The sequence below is a fragment of the Bufo bufo genome, chromosome 4 (assembly GCF_905171765.1).
Source record: "Bufo bufo chromosome 4, aBufBuf1.1, whole genome shotgun sequence".
Lineage (NCBI taxonomy): Eukaryota > Metazoa > Chordata > Amphibia > Anura > Bufonidae > Bufo > Bufo bufo.
In genome coordinates, this window is record NC_053392.1 from 396,402,425 (window position 1) to 396,421,597 (window position 19,173).

The following is a 19,173-nucleotide window of genomic DNA, read 5'->3' on the forward strand; positions in this document are numbered from 1 at the left end:
TTTGGTTTCATTTATATACTGTATATACCTTATTTACTCGATCATTTTTACATCTGCAAAGTTCTTTTAGGAAATTGATATCCATTAGGATAGTAGCTTCAACCTGTGGCTCACTTGCCTTGGCAGCTGGAGGGTCACAGGACACCCACCAGCATTTTTATGGTGCCACTTTTTTTGTAGTATTGCAAATAAAAGTTAGCTGATGTAGACGTTATTAGTCATCATCCCAGTAACCTTTCCCTGTGCTCAGGTACAACCTTTCCCTATGGATAAGAGTGGAGAAGCTGTGTGTTACCAGATGCACAGCACAGATTCTGTCATTTATTAGACTTTATTTAGGATTTATACTTTTTACTTCAATTAAACGTTAAAAAAAATTACAAGATATGCATAGATATTGATTAGGTGTTTGTCATGGCGGGCAACATTTATGCTTGATTTCTTTACACATGTCTATATGTTTTTCAGGACTCCAGCATAGATGGGATTCCTGGTTCCCCTGAATCTCCACTGCCCCCCACAAGCACACTTGAAAAGCCAAAACTAAAAGCAGGGGGCTCAGTAGAAAGTCTTCGAAGCTCCCTGAGTGGCCAGAGCTCAATGAGTAAGCATGTCATATTGAAGTTTAGTTTTCATTTGGACTCCCCTAATCATTCATCTAATCATCTCCATAAAGCCTTGTTTACAAAAGGAACAGGATTTTATTAGAGGCAGAATGCTTATGCAGATGGGTTTTGTCCTCGTCTGTTGTCATTTAATCTCATTTCCATCTTCATTTAGTATATATGTTATGGTATAAGACCTTCATAATATTCTCTTAACCTGTCCTACACAACAAGACAGTCTCCATTATTCATAATGTGGCAGTGCTACAATACAGAGGGAAATTCCAATCTCACTAACCAGGACTGTTAATTTACTTTGTTAGGCGGTCAAACAGTAAGCACAACAGACTCCTCAGCAAGCAACAGGGAGAGCGTCAAGTCTGAAGATGGTGATGATGAGGAGCTACCATATAGAGGACCATTCTGCGGCAGAGCTAGAGTGCACACAGACTTCACCCCCAGTCCCTATGATTCCGATTCCCTCAAACTTAAGGTTTGTAAGCAGATTTCCACTTTATTTCTAAGACAGATGTAAATTGGTTACTGTTAAAGTGCAACTCCATTCACAACAGAACCTATCATTCAATATCTTAAGTGGTCAACATTATTTTACATGGCTGAACTAACCTAAACACTTGCAGAATATAAGGCATTGCTCAGAAGAGTTCCCAATTAAGAAAGAAATGTTACTGAACACTTACTAACCTAAAAACAGGAGACACCAGTGTTATGTTGAATTATTTACAGGAGGTTTCATTAATTTGTTTTCTGTAGAAAGGAGACATCATTGAAATTATAAGTAAGCCTCCAATGGGCACATGGATGGGCCTTTTAAACAATAAGGTTGGCACTTTCAAGTTCATATATGTGGATGTAATCAATGAAGTTGAAGAAAAGCCTAAGCGTCCTACAAGAAGGCGTCGCAAGGGAAGACAACCAAAGCCCAAGTCTGTAGAAGAGCTCTTAGACCGCATCAATCTCAAGGTTTGTTATTTAGTCACTTTAAAGGGAACCTGACTGGAGATTCAGGTTGACGTGGTTCCAACAGGCTCCCTCTTTCCAACCAGCTATATTTCAGAGAAAACATAGGGGAATTAATCAAAACAAGTGTTTCACATGCCAATCTTGATCTAGTTTGTGGCAGAGTAAGATGCGCCTAATTTAGTAAGAGACACAGACCTCTTAATTAATTAGGCACATCTCTAGCTGTCCAAGCATCAGATAGTCAAATCTATGCCAGCTATGAGCTGGTGTAGATTTAAGTTATAATTTATACCAATTTCTGGTGTAAATTATAGTATATTTGCTGTGCCATGGGATGCCAAGCCACACACAGAGCCTCACCTACTGCAAACCCACTTTAAGAAACACAGTAAGCATGGTGTAAAACTCCAAAAACATTATTTCTGCAAATGGTGCTCCCTACTGGATTCTTCCTGTGCAGTTTGGCTTGATTGACAGGTGCTTCCCTGTTTTTTTAGATATGAAGAGACCTGTCAATCAAGCCAAGATTTCCATTCCCCTCACCCGATTCTGACTTGATTTCTGAAACTTTGCAGCATTTCACAGTAAAACATAGTTGTTTGTAACGAAAGCCTGTCAACGTTTCATGCTGCTCGGGATTTGGGCAACTTGAATCTCCTGACCAGTTCCCTTTAATAGTCTTGTATAGAGCTATATGGAGCATATTCTCGACCTATGATGGAGTTGCATCTCCATAGCAATACACACTTACATGTTTACTCTTCTGGCTGTAGAGTGCAAAAACTACCCAGCAAAGAAGCAATTAGAAAATAAATGGGATTCTTTTTTTCACTACATATAAACTGAGCGCCAAACTTAATAGAGGTTATAGGTATAAAATAAGATTTATACAATAACAATTTCACCTCAGTAATAAAACCACCAAGCATGAAATCAATTGCTTATATTACAAAGTGTATTTAATGGAATAGCAGAGCAGCCTGTATTACAATAAGATTATTTATTACGAATCCTTGCATATATGCTGTGTAGGATTTTGTGAGCATCTGGGCTGGCGGTACAGCGCTGCAGACAATTACTCACTTCGCTGACAAATAAGGAGTACTGAAAGACACACAAAAAACGACTTTCTAGAGGAAAGACAATTCAATTAAAGTCCAGCTATGCTATTATTACTCTACTGCTGTTCAGCTCGGTAGTACAGTAATCATGGCCAATTTCATAACATTACATTTACCTCCATATAGCACAATTGTTAGCATTATACGTGTTCTGTGTGATATTACATTAGGCTTTAAACATATTCTGGAATATGGATTTCCTGGACTGATACATTTTCATAATCACTGGTATAGTGAAAATCTACCGCAGAGCACAGCACGCTACACCTTATTCTAGACATCTATGAAAGCCAATCCTTGCAGGCTTATTTCTGTACCCTGACATCACTGAAGATGGCATTGTTTATGTGGGTTCAGCCTGAGAAAATTATGCTGGGGCCTTCTTGTGTGATACAGTAGTGCCAGTATAGCCATCCTGTTCCACTCCACCTAATTCTCTGAGCCTTGGAAACAATGATGCGCCTCATGATAATGATGGGATTTTAATTTACTTTACTGCAGAAATATATTTTCCATCAGACTGAACTATATGTCTGTGTTTGCTTTGTAGGAGCACATGCCAACCTTTCTTTTCAATGGATATGAAGATTTAGACACTTTCAAACTGCTAGAAGAGGAAGATTTAGACGAACTGAACATACAGAATCCAGAACACAAAGCAGTCCTTCTGACAGCTATTGAGCTCTTACAGGAATATGACAGTAAGATTTAAAATTGTTTTTCCATGATTATAAAAGTAACAGCTTATTGATCATAAGACTTCTATAATATAGAAAGGAAAATTAAAGGCAATCTCTCACCAGCATCCTCCCTAACCAGCTGTTTGCATAGATACATAGCTGTGTTTGTTTCACCTGATTAAACCCTTATTTCTTTTTTGGGGAGGGGGTTGCTGATCTGAGGCTCCGATTCCAATTTTTGATACTTTTTCTTAATATGCAAATTGGGCCTTTGGTGCAATGAGGGCATCACCATTGCTGTTGTTGCACACAAGCTCCACTCATTTCTGTGGCCAGTCCCCCCCTAACTGCTTTTCCACTGCCTGGTCCAGTCAATGAAAGCAGCCACTGAAAAGCTGGCCACAGAAATGAGTGGAGCTTGGGTGCAATGAGAGCAATGGATACTCTCTCATTGCATCAAAGGCCTAATTTGCACCTATATGTGTCTATGCAAACAGTTGGATAGGGAGGTTGCTGGTGACAGATTCCCTTTAAATTCTTTGTTAAAACCGTGAGACAAAGTACTGTTGAAGGCAACTGAACTAGTCAAAATCTGTACCCCAAAAGGATCAAAGGCATCAGGCATGTCACCTCAGATCTAGGTCTACCCACATGGGACCTGTGATGATAAACAGTGTGCAGAGGATACAAATGACGAAGCACGTGTATCATGCAGGCTGCTGAACAAGGTTTCAGTCAAACTCAAACGTGTTACTATATGTTCTTCTGGCTAACATTATATTCTCCACCTTCAGAAGTGCCCACATACCTCATTTTTGTTTTGTACCAAGGCCTTTCCACTAAAACAATCTTCTTTATTAAGGCATAACCTTAACTATGTTGCACGGTCTGCATATCTGGCCTACTTTACAATTAAGAACTTGTGTTCTCGAAACGCATAGGCGAGATATGTGAATTGTGCAACATTGTAATTTTATGCCTTAATAAAGAAGATTGTTTTCCTGGAAACTTCTCAATGCGGGACCTGTTCATTTATGTGAATCTGTTCGTCCTACTCCAAGAAGTCTGTGGAGGGAAGAGCTGTCTAAGGTTTGGTCTTCTTTTGTTCAGATCTGTTTTAGACTTTGTTCACATGACATCATGATTGCCGTATGAACTAGGGTTGTAGCGCTTATCGAATTATCGATACCCAATCGATAGTTTTGTATCGATTCGATACCGGGATTTGACATTTACCGCAGTAGCGCAGCCTAGTATCAGAGAACATGGCGCACACTGCTCTCTGTGCGCGCCATGATCCCAGGTTCTAGCCCCTAAGGGGGCTAATGGTTATTAAATAAAAAGTTTCAAAAAAAGTTAAAAAAAACAAACACCAAAATATTAAGTTTAAATCACCCCTTTTCCCAATTTTACATACCGTATTTTTCGCTGCATAAGAGGCACTTCCCCCCCCCCCCCCAAAAGTGGGGGAAAAAATGCCCCTGCGTCTTATGGGGCGAATGCTGCCATTTTATATCACAGTCTATATCGCAGTCTGCGATACTGGAGGGGGGAGGGAGGAGGGGCCGGTGGCATGCAAATGCGGTGGGGCCGGTGCGGTCACTGTACTCCGGCCCCGCCGCTCACTCACTGCTTTATTGCCTAAACCTTTTATAATAATGACTTTAATTGAAGTTCCGATCCCCAGCCCCATCTGTACTACATCCTAAATGTCCTGTAGCAGGAAGAGCAGGGTGGGCGGCAGGCTGTAACTTACTGACATCACGTGCCTGCCCCTCCTACTCATTCATAAAGTAGGTGGCGCAGGCAAGTGACGTCAGTGAGTTACGGCCGCCCGCCCTGCTCTGCCTGCTACAGGACATTTAGTAAGTAGTACAGATGGGGCTGGGGATCGGAACTTCAATTAAAGTTATTATTATAAAAGGTTTAGGCAATAAAGCAGTGAGTGAGCGGCGGGGCCGGAGTACAGTGACCGCACTGGCCCCGCTGCATTTGCATGCCACCGGCCCCTCCTCCCTCCCCCTCCCACAGGTTTAGCTCCCGTATATTAGGGCATCTGTGGATGCCACTATTATGGGGTGGGGGATATGTGGATGGCACTGTTATGGGGTGGGGGATCTGGGGGTGACACATATATAGCAGTGCCATCCACAGACCCCCCCCATAACAGTGTCATCCACAGACCCCCCCCATAACAGTGTCATCCACAGACCCCCCCATAACAGTGCCATCCACAGACCCCCCCATAACAGTGCCATCCACAGACCCCACGCCCATAACAGTGCCACCCACAGATCCCCCCCATAACAGTGCCATCCACAGATCCCCCATAGTAGTGTCATGCACAGACCACCATTAGTTCAAAACCCACCAAAAGCACACCTTTTGGTTAAAAATATATTTTTTCTTATTTTCCTCCTCAAAAACCTAGGTGCGTCTTATGGACCGGTGCGTCTTATAGGGCAAAAATACGGTATATAATATTTAACCAATAAATTAATAAACTTATTACATATTTCCACACCCTAGAAAGTGCGAACTATTAAAATATTTTAAAAAATCTCTGCCGCAACTGAAAAAATAACTAAAAAACGCGCGATTCGCCATTTTTTAGTCACCTTCTCCTCCCAAAAAATAGGATCGGACTGTTCTATTATGGGCCGGACGTTGCATAAAATGCAGAATGCATGCTGCTTTTTTGGTGCTTTTATATTTTTCAGGTGATATCGAGTATCGCAATACTTTTTTATGGTATCGAAATTGAATCAAAAACAACTCTAGTATGAACTGTATAGTAGATGGATTTGACAGCTCTGTCAAAATCTTCTATTTAATCAATCATGATGAATTTTACTGAATGACCCAATAACGAGTCTATAATGTTTCTATTTCTAACAGGATAAACTAAGCCAATTTACACTATTCTGGACATCAAAGTCCAACAGAAATGTACGAACAGAGCCTAGTGACCATAGAGGTGCTAGTAATTGCCATCACGTATTCATGCATGCGTGTGTGAGTTTATTTATTCTTGGTGCTTGCATTCAACCTCACCATATGCCATAACTGTTGTCATCATTTCTTACTTTTCGCAGGTAACAGTGATCATTCCGGCTCTCAAGAAAAACTACTTACAGAGGGAGAAAGCAGAAGTGGATGTTCCCCCCGGGATTCTGGCTGTTATGAGAGCAGTGAAAACATAGAGCATGGTAATGGCATGATGTAGACATTGGCCAACATCATCTTTACCCTCATTGCGCACCATTTACACTGGCTGGCATGCTTAGGTTTCCCTAGTCAGTCTGTGGAGTCAGGAAACAAACTAATGTTAATTTATTGTTCATAGCCTGGTGCCCATAACTGACTCCTGTGGACCTGCTTGTGCATCTTGGAATGTGCCCACGCTTTTCTTAACCTGGATCACCATGCTTGGCTTCTCATTTCCTCTGTACTTTGTGTGTTATCACTGACATTCTCTGCCTACGTCATTTTCATATGCATTACCATCTATCACATCACACTAAACAGGACCTGAGGATCTTGGCTACTGAATGACTTAACACTGCTTTGTAACATACTTAACTGGTTGTTTTTTTTTATGCTGAAATAATCTTTGGCTTTTAATATTTTAACTGAAATTCGTTTCTGACCAATTTATATCAAAAAATTTGGGGCAAAAGTGATACAAAAAATCTGATATATTAATGTAAAGCTTTTGACAGATTTTTGAAGCTGATAAAAATGTAAAGCCCCTCCATTACTAGCACTATTGTCTTGATGCCATTACAGAGTATGATTTTTAACATAACAAAGGATAATTTGATTTTAGTTTACGGTTGGGAACCACATTGGATCCTCACTTGTCACTTAGTGTTAGGTTATTGCTGTAATATACTTGTATTAGTGGATACCTCTGCTTCAGTAACTGAACTATTGGCCATTGCAAGTAGAAACTGCAGGACTACAGACTGCCATTTTATTGAAGTCTATAGTCAGTCGCTTAGCAGTCAGATCTTCCATAAGTAACTAAAATTCTTTGTTACTGGAAGAGCATCTGTTAATACCAGTATATAAAACGCCCAATAGTGAAAAGTGCAGCTCCAGGGCAGAGGAACCCTCTAAAGAGGAATGTTCAACCTGCGGCCCTCCAGCTGTTGTAAAACTACAACTCTTATCATGCCCTGCTGTAAGCTGTAGGCTGTCTGGGCATACTGGGAGTTGCAGTCTTGCAACGGCTGGAGGGCCGCAGCTCTGCTCTAAACTATGCTATTTGTAATTCCCAATGAGAGTTGTAATGTTGGTACTATACATTCCAGGGATACTTACAGCAGGTGTGTTGGTCTTTTGGATGCTGTACTCAGTTTATCCTGCTATTAAAGCGCACCCTTGATACTACAAAGAAGTCCTAACATTTTGGATAAGTGTATTGAGGAGGAAGAATAAGACTAGGCTAATTGTATATGAGAAGGCATAGATATCAAAATATTGCACAAGTCTTCTCCAGTACTGTAAACTAGTCTAGGGGGTCATATATACGATTTTTGATGCCAAAAAAACAAGAAATATAGCACTCCCCTGCTGGCAATAATTTTAGGAAGCACAGAGGTGCTTAGGACAAAGCACCAGAGAAATCCAAAATGGAGAAGTAAGTCTAGCTTCCAATAAAAAGCGATTCCTTTTATTTAGCGAAGTAAAACCCAGTACAGATACACATCTTGAACAGCGCAGCGTCTATGCGTTTCAGATCAGAGAATTATGAGACGCTGCACTGTTCAAGATATGTATCTGTACTAGCTTTTACTTCACTAAATAAAGGTTATCTCTTTTTTTTTTTATTGGAAGCTGGACTTACTTCTCTATTTTGGACACGATTTGTGATGCACTGCTCTGAGTGCTATAAAGCACACGTAATTACAATACAGATGGCTGATTGCCATCTGCTGCATAATCTTAATACAAGCAGAAATCAAGATTTAGTGTTTGTAACACTGCCTTCATATTTAGACCAGGAAGCAAATAATACCATCTGCAGCTTGTGAGCCGACCCTACTCTAAATAAAGATGGCCCCCTATCCATGGGAAAATGTAAATATTGCTTGGCTTGTGCAATACGGTTTGGTTTACGGGTCCTTTTTCACTGTCAAAGGAGGGTGTCCTGGTAAACATAAAGCGATTGTTTAAAATGGAAGCAATCCCTGAAATTCTTTAGTAAATCTGTCTCTTTATGAAAGACAACTCCATAGGACTGGCCATTAATACATCAAATACTTTGGAGCACTGGGTGCACCAGGCGTCTTTTCCTATCTCTCTGGCCTGTTTACGTGTATAAAGATTGCAGTATTGTTTGTTATATTGCAGGGGTGGCCAACCTGCGTCTCACGAGCCGCATGCGGCTCCTCGCACCTTCATTTGCGGATCACAGAGGAGCACCTCTACATATGCGGCTCGCAGGGGAGCGGGCCAGCTATTCCTGTACTAAGGATGTCGCAGGTATCGAAATATCAGCAGCACAGGGGAGAAGGAAGCAGTCCCCCCATTCTCCCTGTGCTGCTGCCTCTGCCACCAATGAGAACACAGAGGGGAAGAGGAGGGGAGGGGCTGTGGCCACTGCCACCAATGAAGTTAACTCGATCATTTATTCAAATACAGGAGGCGGGTGCTGGCTGCTGAATCATATAGCCCACACACGACCTCTATGAAAGGTAGCTGAGATCCGCGGCAGTTAACCCCTTAGGTGCCGCACCTGAGGGGTTAACTGCCGGGGATCGCAGCACCGTCATAGAGGCCAGGTGTCAGCTATATGATTCTGCCGGCACCCACCTCCTGTATCTGTATTAAAGGTTAAAGGGAGTCTGTCATCAAAGTTTCACCTTTTTAACCCTTCCTATAGCTTTCTAGCAGCCTTACAGTTAATAAAAACGTTACCTTTATGAGCAATCCTGGACTTATAAAACCGTCAAAAAACAACTTAGGCTACTTTCAGACCTGCGTTCGGGTGTCCGCTCGTGAGCTCCGTTTGAAGGGGCTCACAAGCGGCCCCGAACGCAGCCGTCCGGCCCTAATGCATTCTCAGTGGACGCGGATCCGCTCAGAATGCATCAGTCTGGCAGCGTTCAGCCTCCGCTCCGCTCAGCAAGCAGACACCTGAACGCTGCTTGCATCGTTCGGGTGTCCGCCTGGCCGTGCGGAGGCAAGCGGATCCGTCCAGACTTTCAATGTAAGTCAATGGGGACGGATCCGTTTGAAGATGACACAATATGGCTCAATTTTCAAACGGATCCGTCCCCCATTGACTTTCAATGTAAAGTCTGGACGGATCCGTTCAGGCTACTTTCACACTTAGAATTTTTTCTAAGTTATAATGCAGACGGATCCGTTCTGAACGGATACAAACGTCTGCATTATAGGAGCGGATCCGTCTGGGCAGACCCCAGACGGATCCGCTGTGAACGCAAGTGTGAAAGTAGCCTTAGTAGCATATGCAAATGAGGGCTCGCAAGTGCCCAGGGGCGGCGTTACCCTCGTAGGTGCCCAGCTAGCTCAGCCTTATTGTCGCTTCCCCCCCGCCCATTCTTTCCCTCTGCCCACCCATCCTTTCCCTCTGACCGCCCATCTACTTACTTCTTGTTTCGCCGAGATCCCGCGCCTGCGCACTCAGTCCGTCGGCCGGCGCATGCGCACTGCGATGCCCATTCCTTGTACGGCATCACAGTAATTAATGCGCATGCGCCGGCTTTAGTTGTGAAAAACTAAGATTGCCAGAAGTCTCACTAAAGCTATCTACATTACAGGTAGGAAAGGTGGTTTAAATACACTTTTAAGTGTTTGATAACTGAATTGCAGTAATACTGTCGTGTGCACACATTTGTATAAATGTATAGCTTATGGCTCCTGGCAGTCATACTTTTATTTTTTCTGTCTCTTTGTGTCTGTAAGGCTGGCCACCCCTGTTATATTGTGTCACGTGCAAGATAGTGAGATTCTGTAAGGGCACATTCTTGTGGCCTTATTTTTGATCGTCGTTCATCCGCATATTTTGGAGGAAAAAAAATAATAATATCCTATCAGAAAATAGGGAGAACTTTGTCACTTTTTGTAACAAGTACAGACCGAAAGTATGGCCATGTGAAGTCTCCCGTAAGTAGTGCACTTAATGACGTCAGTGTTCACCACAATTAAACAGATCCGTGAAACGCCAGTGTGAAAGTAGCCTAAGCTGCAGGCTTAAACGGGAAATACTCATACATTTTAATGCAACAGAACTATTTTATATCCTGTGCTACAAAAAAGAAGTATTTTCAAGGGCAGTTATGTGGAGAGTATTGTACAGTGTAACATTTTAAATCTGTAATTGATGTGTAAATAGTGACGTATAGAAGACGTATTTCATTATATGTGCCAATGGACTGTTCACATCCATTCATCAAAATGTATTAAACAGTTCTGTTTGTATAACACCTCTCTGCTTGCTTCTTTCACTCGCATTTCTAACTAATTGTATTTCATGCCGCTTCTATTATTTACATCACAGTGCATTGTGACTATCGCATATTATGTGATACATAACTTGCTACCATTAATACTATTAATACTGTAACACACTGGATAAAATTAGAAATGCATGCTGTTATTTTAACGCTGCATGTAGTCATTTGATGGCACTTTGCTTTATAACATTGGTGGTTAAAACAGCCCCAAACTAGGTTAAGTGGTGTATAGTGTAAGTGATGCCAAGTCAGGTTATGTAATTTTTGAGTATGAAGACACATATTACATAACCGAACTCAGCGTCACTTACACTATACACCACTTACTCTAGTATGGGGGTGTTTCGGAGCTGAGAGATTTCCTTTAATCACTCAAGGAAATCAAACTCTGCTGTTAGGGCACATTCACACTTGAGGGTTATGTAACTGTAATGCTTTTTTTTATTGTAAATGTTTTTTGTTCTGATTTTTATCTTTTTTTATATTTCACCAACATTGCAAACACAGCAAAATAATTAGTTATTCCTTTAATTTAAAATAATGGGGTAGCTCAGAACACAATGTGGAAGCAAAAACTGACCCAACTGTAAAAAAGAAATACAAATTATATTGCACATCCGTATGTCATAACATTCTATATACTGTATTTGATGCCTTGGTTTGTTTGCAGATTAGGGCTATATTTGGAGATTGCTGTATCCACATACTCTCCTATTCTGCCAGACTCAAAAACTCATAACACATCCATACTTGTAAAGGCACTGGAAGTCCAGAATATTAGGGGAAGATCAAAGAGGAATACAAAATCACAGAGACTGTTACAGATCCTTTTCTTAAAAAAAAAAAAGGTTTAGTTATATTGGGAGAATAGGATCTATAATATTTTCTGTGATTTTGTACGCATCCCAGGCTGGCAAGGATGCTGGCAGCCACCACTATGGGGGACTTGTGGAATATTTCTATATATAGAGCTCCCATGGACTTCAATAAGAGCTTTTTAAATAAACATATGCAGTGAACTTCCGTTTGTGGCGGCTGCAGGGCTGTCATGATTGTCTATTAATGCCATGGCTTTGTGAAGGTAATCACTATGCTGGTACAATTTATGCATGGGCACTCTGCTGGCACTGCTTCTGTAGCAGGACTGTACTACCAGTCTTTGTGGTGAGCAATAAACCTATCTCAGCAAGAAGGATGTGCATATAAAATTTTCTAATATTTAAGTGTTGGTTAATCAAATGTAAGACTGCACTTATTTGATCCTAAGGTGGGTCCACGTATAGGTTAATGGTGTTTTTGTACATTTTTACGGTTTTAGTGGAGTTTTTCTTTCTACCCGTGGTTTTTGGTGCATTTTTTGTGGTAAAAATGCCAGCTTGAATGTCTGTGAAAACGTGAAATGGAGGACATGCAAACTTTTTGGGCTAACAGCATTTTTTGTCAATCAGGTGCCATTTTCGTGGTCTGTGGATTTAAAAATATAAAATAACACTGCATGCTGAAGGTTTTGGTGTTTTGACGTCTTCTCTATAGGGGACAAATGGCAGAAAAGAAAATGTGGTTCACAGAGTTGTTGTTTTTTAAAGACACCACTGCATAAAAACGGCATATGCAGTATAGAAAAATGCTAACGTTTCTAAGGCAGTTTTTACTTTCAAATTTTATACTGATAATTTAGGGATGTCAAAATGGCTACTTATTAGGCCAGGATTCTAAGTGTATGTGGTTTAGAACAGTAGGGGAGATTTACTAAGCTTAACATGCCATAATTCTGGCTTAATTTGCTCCAAAACCTTTGCGCCAGATTTATACTGTGTTTTAGCCACTTTTTGTACCTTGCCCAACAACGGTTTGCCTTAGAGATAAGGGATATTTATCACAGCTGGAAGTGAGAAAGTATCCATCTGAAATAAATTATAAATTCACTGCCTGACAATAAAAAGAAAATATATTTTTTAATTATGTTATAATGTTAAAAATTAGGTTTTGAAGACCCCTGTGGCTATCTCAACCCTCATGCTAGGTATTATGAGTATGCATGTCAATCTAAGTGTTTTTCCCTGATGTGACTATAGGGACCACATTCCCAGATTGTGTTTACCACTGGTGACGGGATGCTAGCCAAAGGAAATATAATGCATCCCTATCACCTTATACATCCCACTCATACCATAAAACTGACCAAGGAGGACTGTGTCCCTAATATACTATTACACATGGACAACAGATTCCTACTTGGTCACACACAGTCAGAGGGAGTCTGTGTCATACCTTGAGGGCTATTTTAATGCCTGCCAGACCAATCCATCAGCTTAGATGGAAAGGGACATGGCTTAAAGAGGACCTTTCACTTGTATACAAACTAAAAACTAACTATATCAGTGGGCAGAGCGGCGCCCAGGGGTCCCCCTGCACTTACTAGTATGTCTGGGCGCCGCTCCGTTCGCCCGGTATAGGCTCTGGTGTCTGCGCTCACTGGACTGATTTTTTTTTGTATGAGGCGTGTCCCTTGCTGCAGTGCTGGCCAATCGCAGCGCACAGCTCATAGCCAGCTCATTGGCCAGCGCTGCAGCAAGGGACACGCCTCATACAAAAAATCAGTCCAGTGAGCGCAGACACCGGAGCCTATACCGGGCGAACGGAGCGGCGCCCAGACATACTAGTAAGTGCAGGGGGACCCCTGGGCGCCGCTCTGCCCACTGATATAGATGGTTTTTAGTTTGTATACAAGTGAAAGGTCCTCTTTAAGGTGTAAGCAATAGATATATAGAGTGACAAGCGTTTCCCAGAATACTGTAGTCACAGCAGCTCTGGCTTCATAAGAAGTAGTAAAGATATATGTAAAATGTGCCTCTATGTGAAGCAAAAGGGGGTTACCATACATTTAATAAGATCATAATTTTGCACACTAGTCTTAACCTCGGCCCCACTGGCATGAGATGTGCCAAAGTTATTAAGGTATACATGCCTGTTAATATTTATGGTGCATTTCAGGAGGTTCATCTATCAGAACTGAAATTTATGCCTGCAAGGAAGCTTCATAGATTTCACTCATAATTGACATAAGTTTCCTGGCACAAATTAGAATGCTGCCACCACCCACTCCCCACCCTGCTTTTCACTTTTTTTTTAATTTTTTATGTAGAGCAAAACACCCCAAAAATGTTTTGCAAAAGCAGGGCATGCACTAACATTTGTGACTTTTTGATGCTTTCTGTCATTCTGGGATTCATAAATGTGGGCCAAAGTGTCTCCATCTTATATGTTTACAGCCTATATTAGCAGTAGAATTTCTGTAATTCTTACTTTATTCTAGAGATTTATGAGCACTTAAAATAAGTGCATAAAAATAATTTACTATTTGTAAAGATATACAGTTTTTTTTACAGTTTAAGGGTCCATTCACACGTCCGCAATTTCGTTCCGCATTTTGCGGAACGGAATTGCAGACCCATTAATTTCTATGGGGCAGCACGATGTGCTTCCCGGATCCGGAATTGCGGATCCGCACTTCCGGGTCCGCAATTCCGATCCCGAAAAAAATAGAACATGTCCTATTCTTGTACGCAATTGCGGACAAGAAAAGGCATTTTCTTAGAGAATGCCGGTGATGTGCGGTCCGCAAAATACGGAACGCACATCGCTGATGTCCGTGTTTTGCGGATCCGTGGATCCGCAAAACACACACGGACGTGTGAATGGACCCTAATTAACTGCATACAAATATCAAAGAAGACAAAACCTCCTCTGTCCTTAAAAGTTACTTTCAGCTAGAAGCCGAGTTATTTTATCCTTTTTATTTGTTTTGAAGATGAAAGAAGCAGAATGGTTTTAATTTAGAAAGCGATTGTATCTTTTAAAGAATATGTCCTAGGAAGGAATTATTATACTGTAGTTTGATCTCATTTTATTGAGTCTTTCTATATGTATGGATACAAAGCATTTTATTAAATTAATGAAAACATCTCTCTATATATATGTATTACTTTGAGGATGGGCTATGTCCAAATACCTTTGCCTACTTTGGAAAATACATTTTAGTCTAAATCGGGAATGGCCAACCTGCGGGTATACAACTACAACTCCCACCACGCCCTTTTGTTGGCTGATAGCTGTAGTCAGTCTGGGCATGCTGGAAGTTGTAGTTTTGCAGCAGCTGAAATCCTCAGGTTGACCATCCCTGGTCTAAATGTTATTTAGGCAACATATAAAACAAGTGGCATAAAGTATTGGACTGACAAAACGGCACATGTCTGAACCAGCTATACATGGTGCTGATTTTTCTACTTATGAGGCTTGTAACTACAAGTGTGGTGTACATTTGTATTCAGCCCCCAGTACTATGATACCTCTAAATAAAATCCAGTGTGAACAATTGCCTTCAGAAATCACCTAAATAGTAAATAGAGTCCATCTGTGTAATTTATTCTCAGTATAACTACAGCTGTTCTTTGAAGGCCTCAAAGGTTTGTTAGTGAACATTACTGATCAAACAGCATCATGAAAACCAATAACACCCCAGACAGGTCAGGGATAAATTTGTGGAGAAATGTAAAGTAGGGTTAGGTTATATGAAAATATCCTAAGCTCTGAACATCTCTCAGAACACAGTTCAATCCATCATCCGAAAATGGAAGGAGTATGGCGCAACTGCAAACCTACCAAGACATGGCTGTCCTGTGGAGGAGCTGCAGAGATCCACAGCTCAAGTGGGAGAATCTGTCCACAGGAAAACTATTAGTGGTGTACTCCACAAATCTGGTCTCTGTAGAAGAGTAGCTAGAAGAAAGCCTTTTTGAAAGCAAGTCATAGGAAGTCCCGTTTTGCCGTTTTCCACAAGCTAAGTAGTGAACACAGAAAACGTGGAGGGAGGTGCTCTTTTTAGAGGACACCAAAGTTGAATTTTTTGGTCTAAATGCAAAACGCTATGTGCGGCAGAAAACTAACACTGTACATCACCCTGAACCCACCATCCCCACCGTGAAACATGGTGGTGGCAGCATCATCCTGTGGGGATGCTTTACTTCAGCAGGGACAGGGAAGCTGGTCAGAGTTGATGGGAAGATGGATGGAGCTACATACAAGGCAATCCTGGAGGAAAACCTGGTACAGGCTGCAAAGTCTTGAGACTGGGGCAGAGGTTCACCTTTCAGCAGGATACTGGCCCTAAACATACAGCCAAATCTACAATGGAATGGTTTAGATCAAAGCATATTCATGTGTTAGAATGGCCCAGTCAAAGCCCAGACCTAAATCCCATTGAGATTCTGTGGCAAGACTTGAAAATTGCTGTTCACAGACGCTCTCCATCCAATCTGAGCTTGAGCTATTTTGCAAAGAAGAATGGGCAAAAAGTTCAGCCTCTAGATGTGCAAAGCTGGTAGAAACATACCCCAAAAGACTTGCAGCTGTAATTGCAAAGTATTGACTCGGGGAATACAAATGCACGCCACACTTTCCAAATTTTTATTTATACATTTTAAAAAAAAACATGTATCATTTTGAAAAAAAAGATGTAAAGGTTCAAGAGGTATGAATACTTTCTCAAGACAATGTAGGTACTGCACATGTGAAACTATTTAATTGGCAGATCGATTGGCACTTCACCAAATGTATCAACAAGCATGAGCTTCTTTGAACTGTCTATACTAATTTTACACTATCCAAATATTAGGATTAGTAAATCTGTCCCTGTATAATGATAATAATTGCTATACTTCTTCACGTTGTATGACAGTATTATTTAGGTGCATAGGCTGATATTATAATCACACTGTACACTGGTATTATTTCAGCATAACATGGCACTATGATGTGGGTAAATGTGGCAGTATGACAGCATGTAACTACTGGATGTCTTCATTGTTTGGGCATTGTACTAATTAGGCAACGTCATTTCAGAGTAACCGTTTGCCTAATGTACTGTTCAAGACAATATTATTATGGCAAAAGACGTAACTTGTGCCTATTTATTAACAAATATATAGCAGATAACTCGTGGCACTCTGTGGTGGTAAGTTGCACGGAGTAGGGTTCCAACCCCATTCATAAATATAAAAAGAACTCCTGCACTCCAAGTAGCTTAACTCCTAAAATTGTTACCAAATATATAGGCGTCCTTTGTAATGTATGAGCATATTTTAGCTCATATCATCATATCTGATGTGGGAGCTCGGCTAAGGGTACTTTCACACTTGCGTTTTTCTTTTCCGGCATAGAGTTCCATCCTAGGGGCTCTATACCGGAAAATAACTGATCAGTTTTATCCCCATGCATTCTGAATGGAGAGCAATCCATTCAGGATGTCTTCAGTTCAGTATTTTTGACTGACCAGGACAAAGATAAAACCGCAGCATGCTACAGTTTTATCTCCAGCCAAAAAAACTGAAGACTTGCCTGAATGCCGGATCCGGCATTTTTTTCCATAGGAATGTATTAGTGCCAGATCCGGCATTCAAAATACCGGAATGCCAGATCCGTCCTTCTGCGCAGCCCGAAAAAAAGGTGAAAAAGATAAATGCGGGATCCGTTTTTCCAGATGACACCGTATCCGGCATTTCAATGCATTTTTCTGACTGATCAAGATCCTGGGCAGTCTTACAAATGCCATCAGTTGGCATACGTTTTGCCGGATCCGTCAGGCAGTTCCGGCGATGGAACTGCTTGCCGGATCACTCTGCCGCAAGTGTGAAAGTAGCCTAAACTACTAGGTACGGGTCAGTGGACAAGCGTGTTGGCAATTTTCAGTAGAAATGTGCAGAATTTAGACTAACTGCAACTCTGGACTGTAACTCAGAATTAGTACTATAAAATAGTAATTTCAGGTATATACATACCAGTAATTCCATAGCTTTTGAGGTATATTAGAACTTTATAAAACCTGTGAATAGGTGCTCAGAGGTGTACATACATGTTAAAAGGGTTATCCAATGAATAATTTGTATACCAAAAGCCTTGAAAAGTTAATAGTTGTTTGAAAGTATTTTGTGTGTTTCTGGCATAAAAAAATCCTTTTCATCACCTTGTGTGGCTACAGTGAATTCGGAAAGTCTTCAGACCCTTTAACTTTTTTCACATTTTGTTAAGTTGCAGCCTTGTGCTAAAATAAACAAAAAAAAATCTAGTTTTCCCCCATCATTCTGGACTCAGTACCCTGAGAAATTGAAAACAGATATTTTTAAAATTGTTAAAAAGGAATATCAAACATTTTGCATGGACATAAGTATTTAGACACTTTGCTTTGACAATTGAAATGTAGCTTTGGGGCCCTCCCATTTCTCTTGATCATCTTTGAGATGTTTCTAAACCTTGATTGGATTCCTCTGGGGTAAATTCAGTTGATTGGACATGTTTTGGAAAGATGCACCCCTGTCTATACAAGGTCTCTTAGCTTAGCAAAAATTAAGCCATGAGGAAGAAAGAACTGCCCGTAGAGCTCAGACATGATTGTGTGGAGGAACAGATCTGGAGAAAACATTTTCTGCTTCACTAAACGTTCCCAAGAGCACAGTGGCCTACATAATTCTTAAATAGAAGAAGTCTGGAACAATTAGGACTCTTCCCGGAGCACTCCACAGTCCTAAGTAATTGGAGGAGAAGGGCCTTGGTAAGAGAGAGGTGACGAAGAATTCAGTGGTCACGCCAAAATTCGGTGAGGAGATGGGAGAAACTTCAAGAAGGTCAGCCATCACTGCAGCACTCCACGAATCTGAACTTTGACAGATTGTCCAGAAAGAATCTTCTCCTAAGGGAAAGACAAATAGGGGGTGTCTTTTACTCACGCCACTTTTCCAAGGTGGCGGAAAAAGAGGGCGTAGCATGGGTGGGGAAGGGGGCAGATGGGACGGCACATCTCATGTACCATTTTGTATGCCTGTTTTTGGCACAGAAAATGACTTAAATCTAGGCTAACAAGGGAGTTGGCTTAAATTTAAGTCACACGGCCAGCATCTAAGTTATGGAGAGGCCGGGGCCTCTACATAATTTGGGGGCATCAAGCTCCAGGGTTATTAAGACTGGCGTCTAAAACATCCTTCTTAATAAATGACCCCAATAAAGTCTCGCTTGGAGGGGGTTTTTTTGTTTTAAAAAAAAAGCACCTAAAGGACTCTCAGACTGTGATTCTCAGATCTTCTTATCTGATAAAACCAAGATTGGACTTTTTGCCCTCAATTCTAAACATCATGTCTGGAGTAAACCAGGCACTGCTCATCACCTGCTTAATACAGTCATATAGTTAAGCACTGCTTTTCAGTGAGGGACAAGGAGACTGGTTGAGGGCAAGCTGAATGGAGCA

General features: G+C 41.2%; 1 protein-coding gene across 6 annotated transcripts in view; it reads left to right on the forward strand.

Moving 5' to 3' along the window:
- The window catches only part of SASH1 (SAM and SH3 domain containing 1), a 377,873-nt gene that overhangs the window by 333,008 nt on the left and 25,692 nt on the right, over positions 1 to 19,173 (forward strand). For all 6 annotated transcript variants that reach the window (XM_040429262.1, XM_040429260.1, XM_040429259.1 and 3 more), the window contains 5 exons: positions 469 to 604; positions 929 to 1,098; positions 1,380 to 1,589; positions 3,261 to 3,411; positions 6,486 to 6,599. In XM_040429262.1, coding sequence (XP_040285196.1) covers positions 469 to 604; positions 929 to 1,098; positions 1,380 to 1,589; positions 3,261 to 3,411; positions 6,486 to 6,599 — 781 coding nt within the window. The remainder of the gene's footprint in view (positions 1 to 468; positions 605 to 928; positions 1,099 to 1,379; positions 1,590 to 3,260; positions 3,412 to 6,485; positions 6,600 to 19,173) is intronic.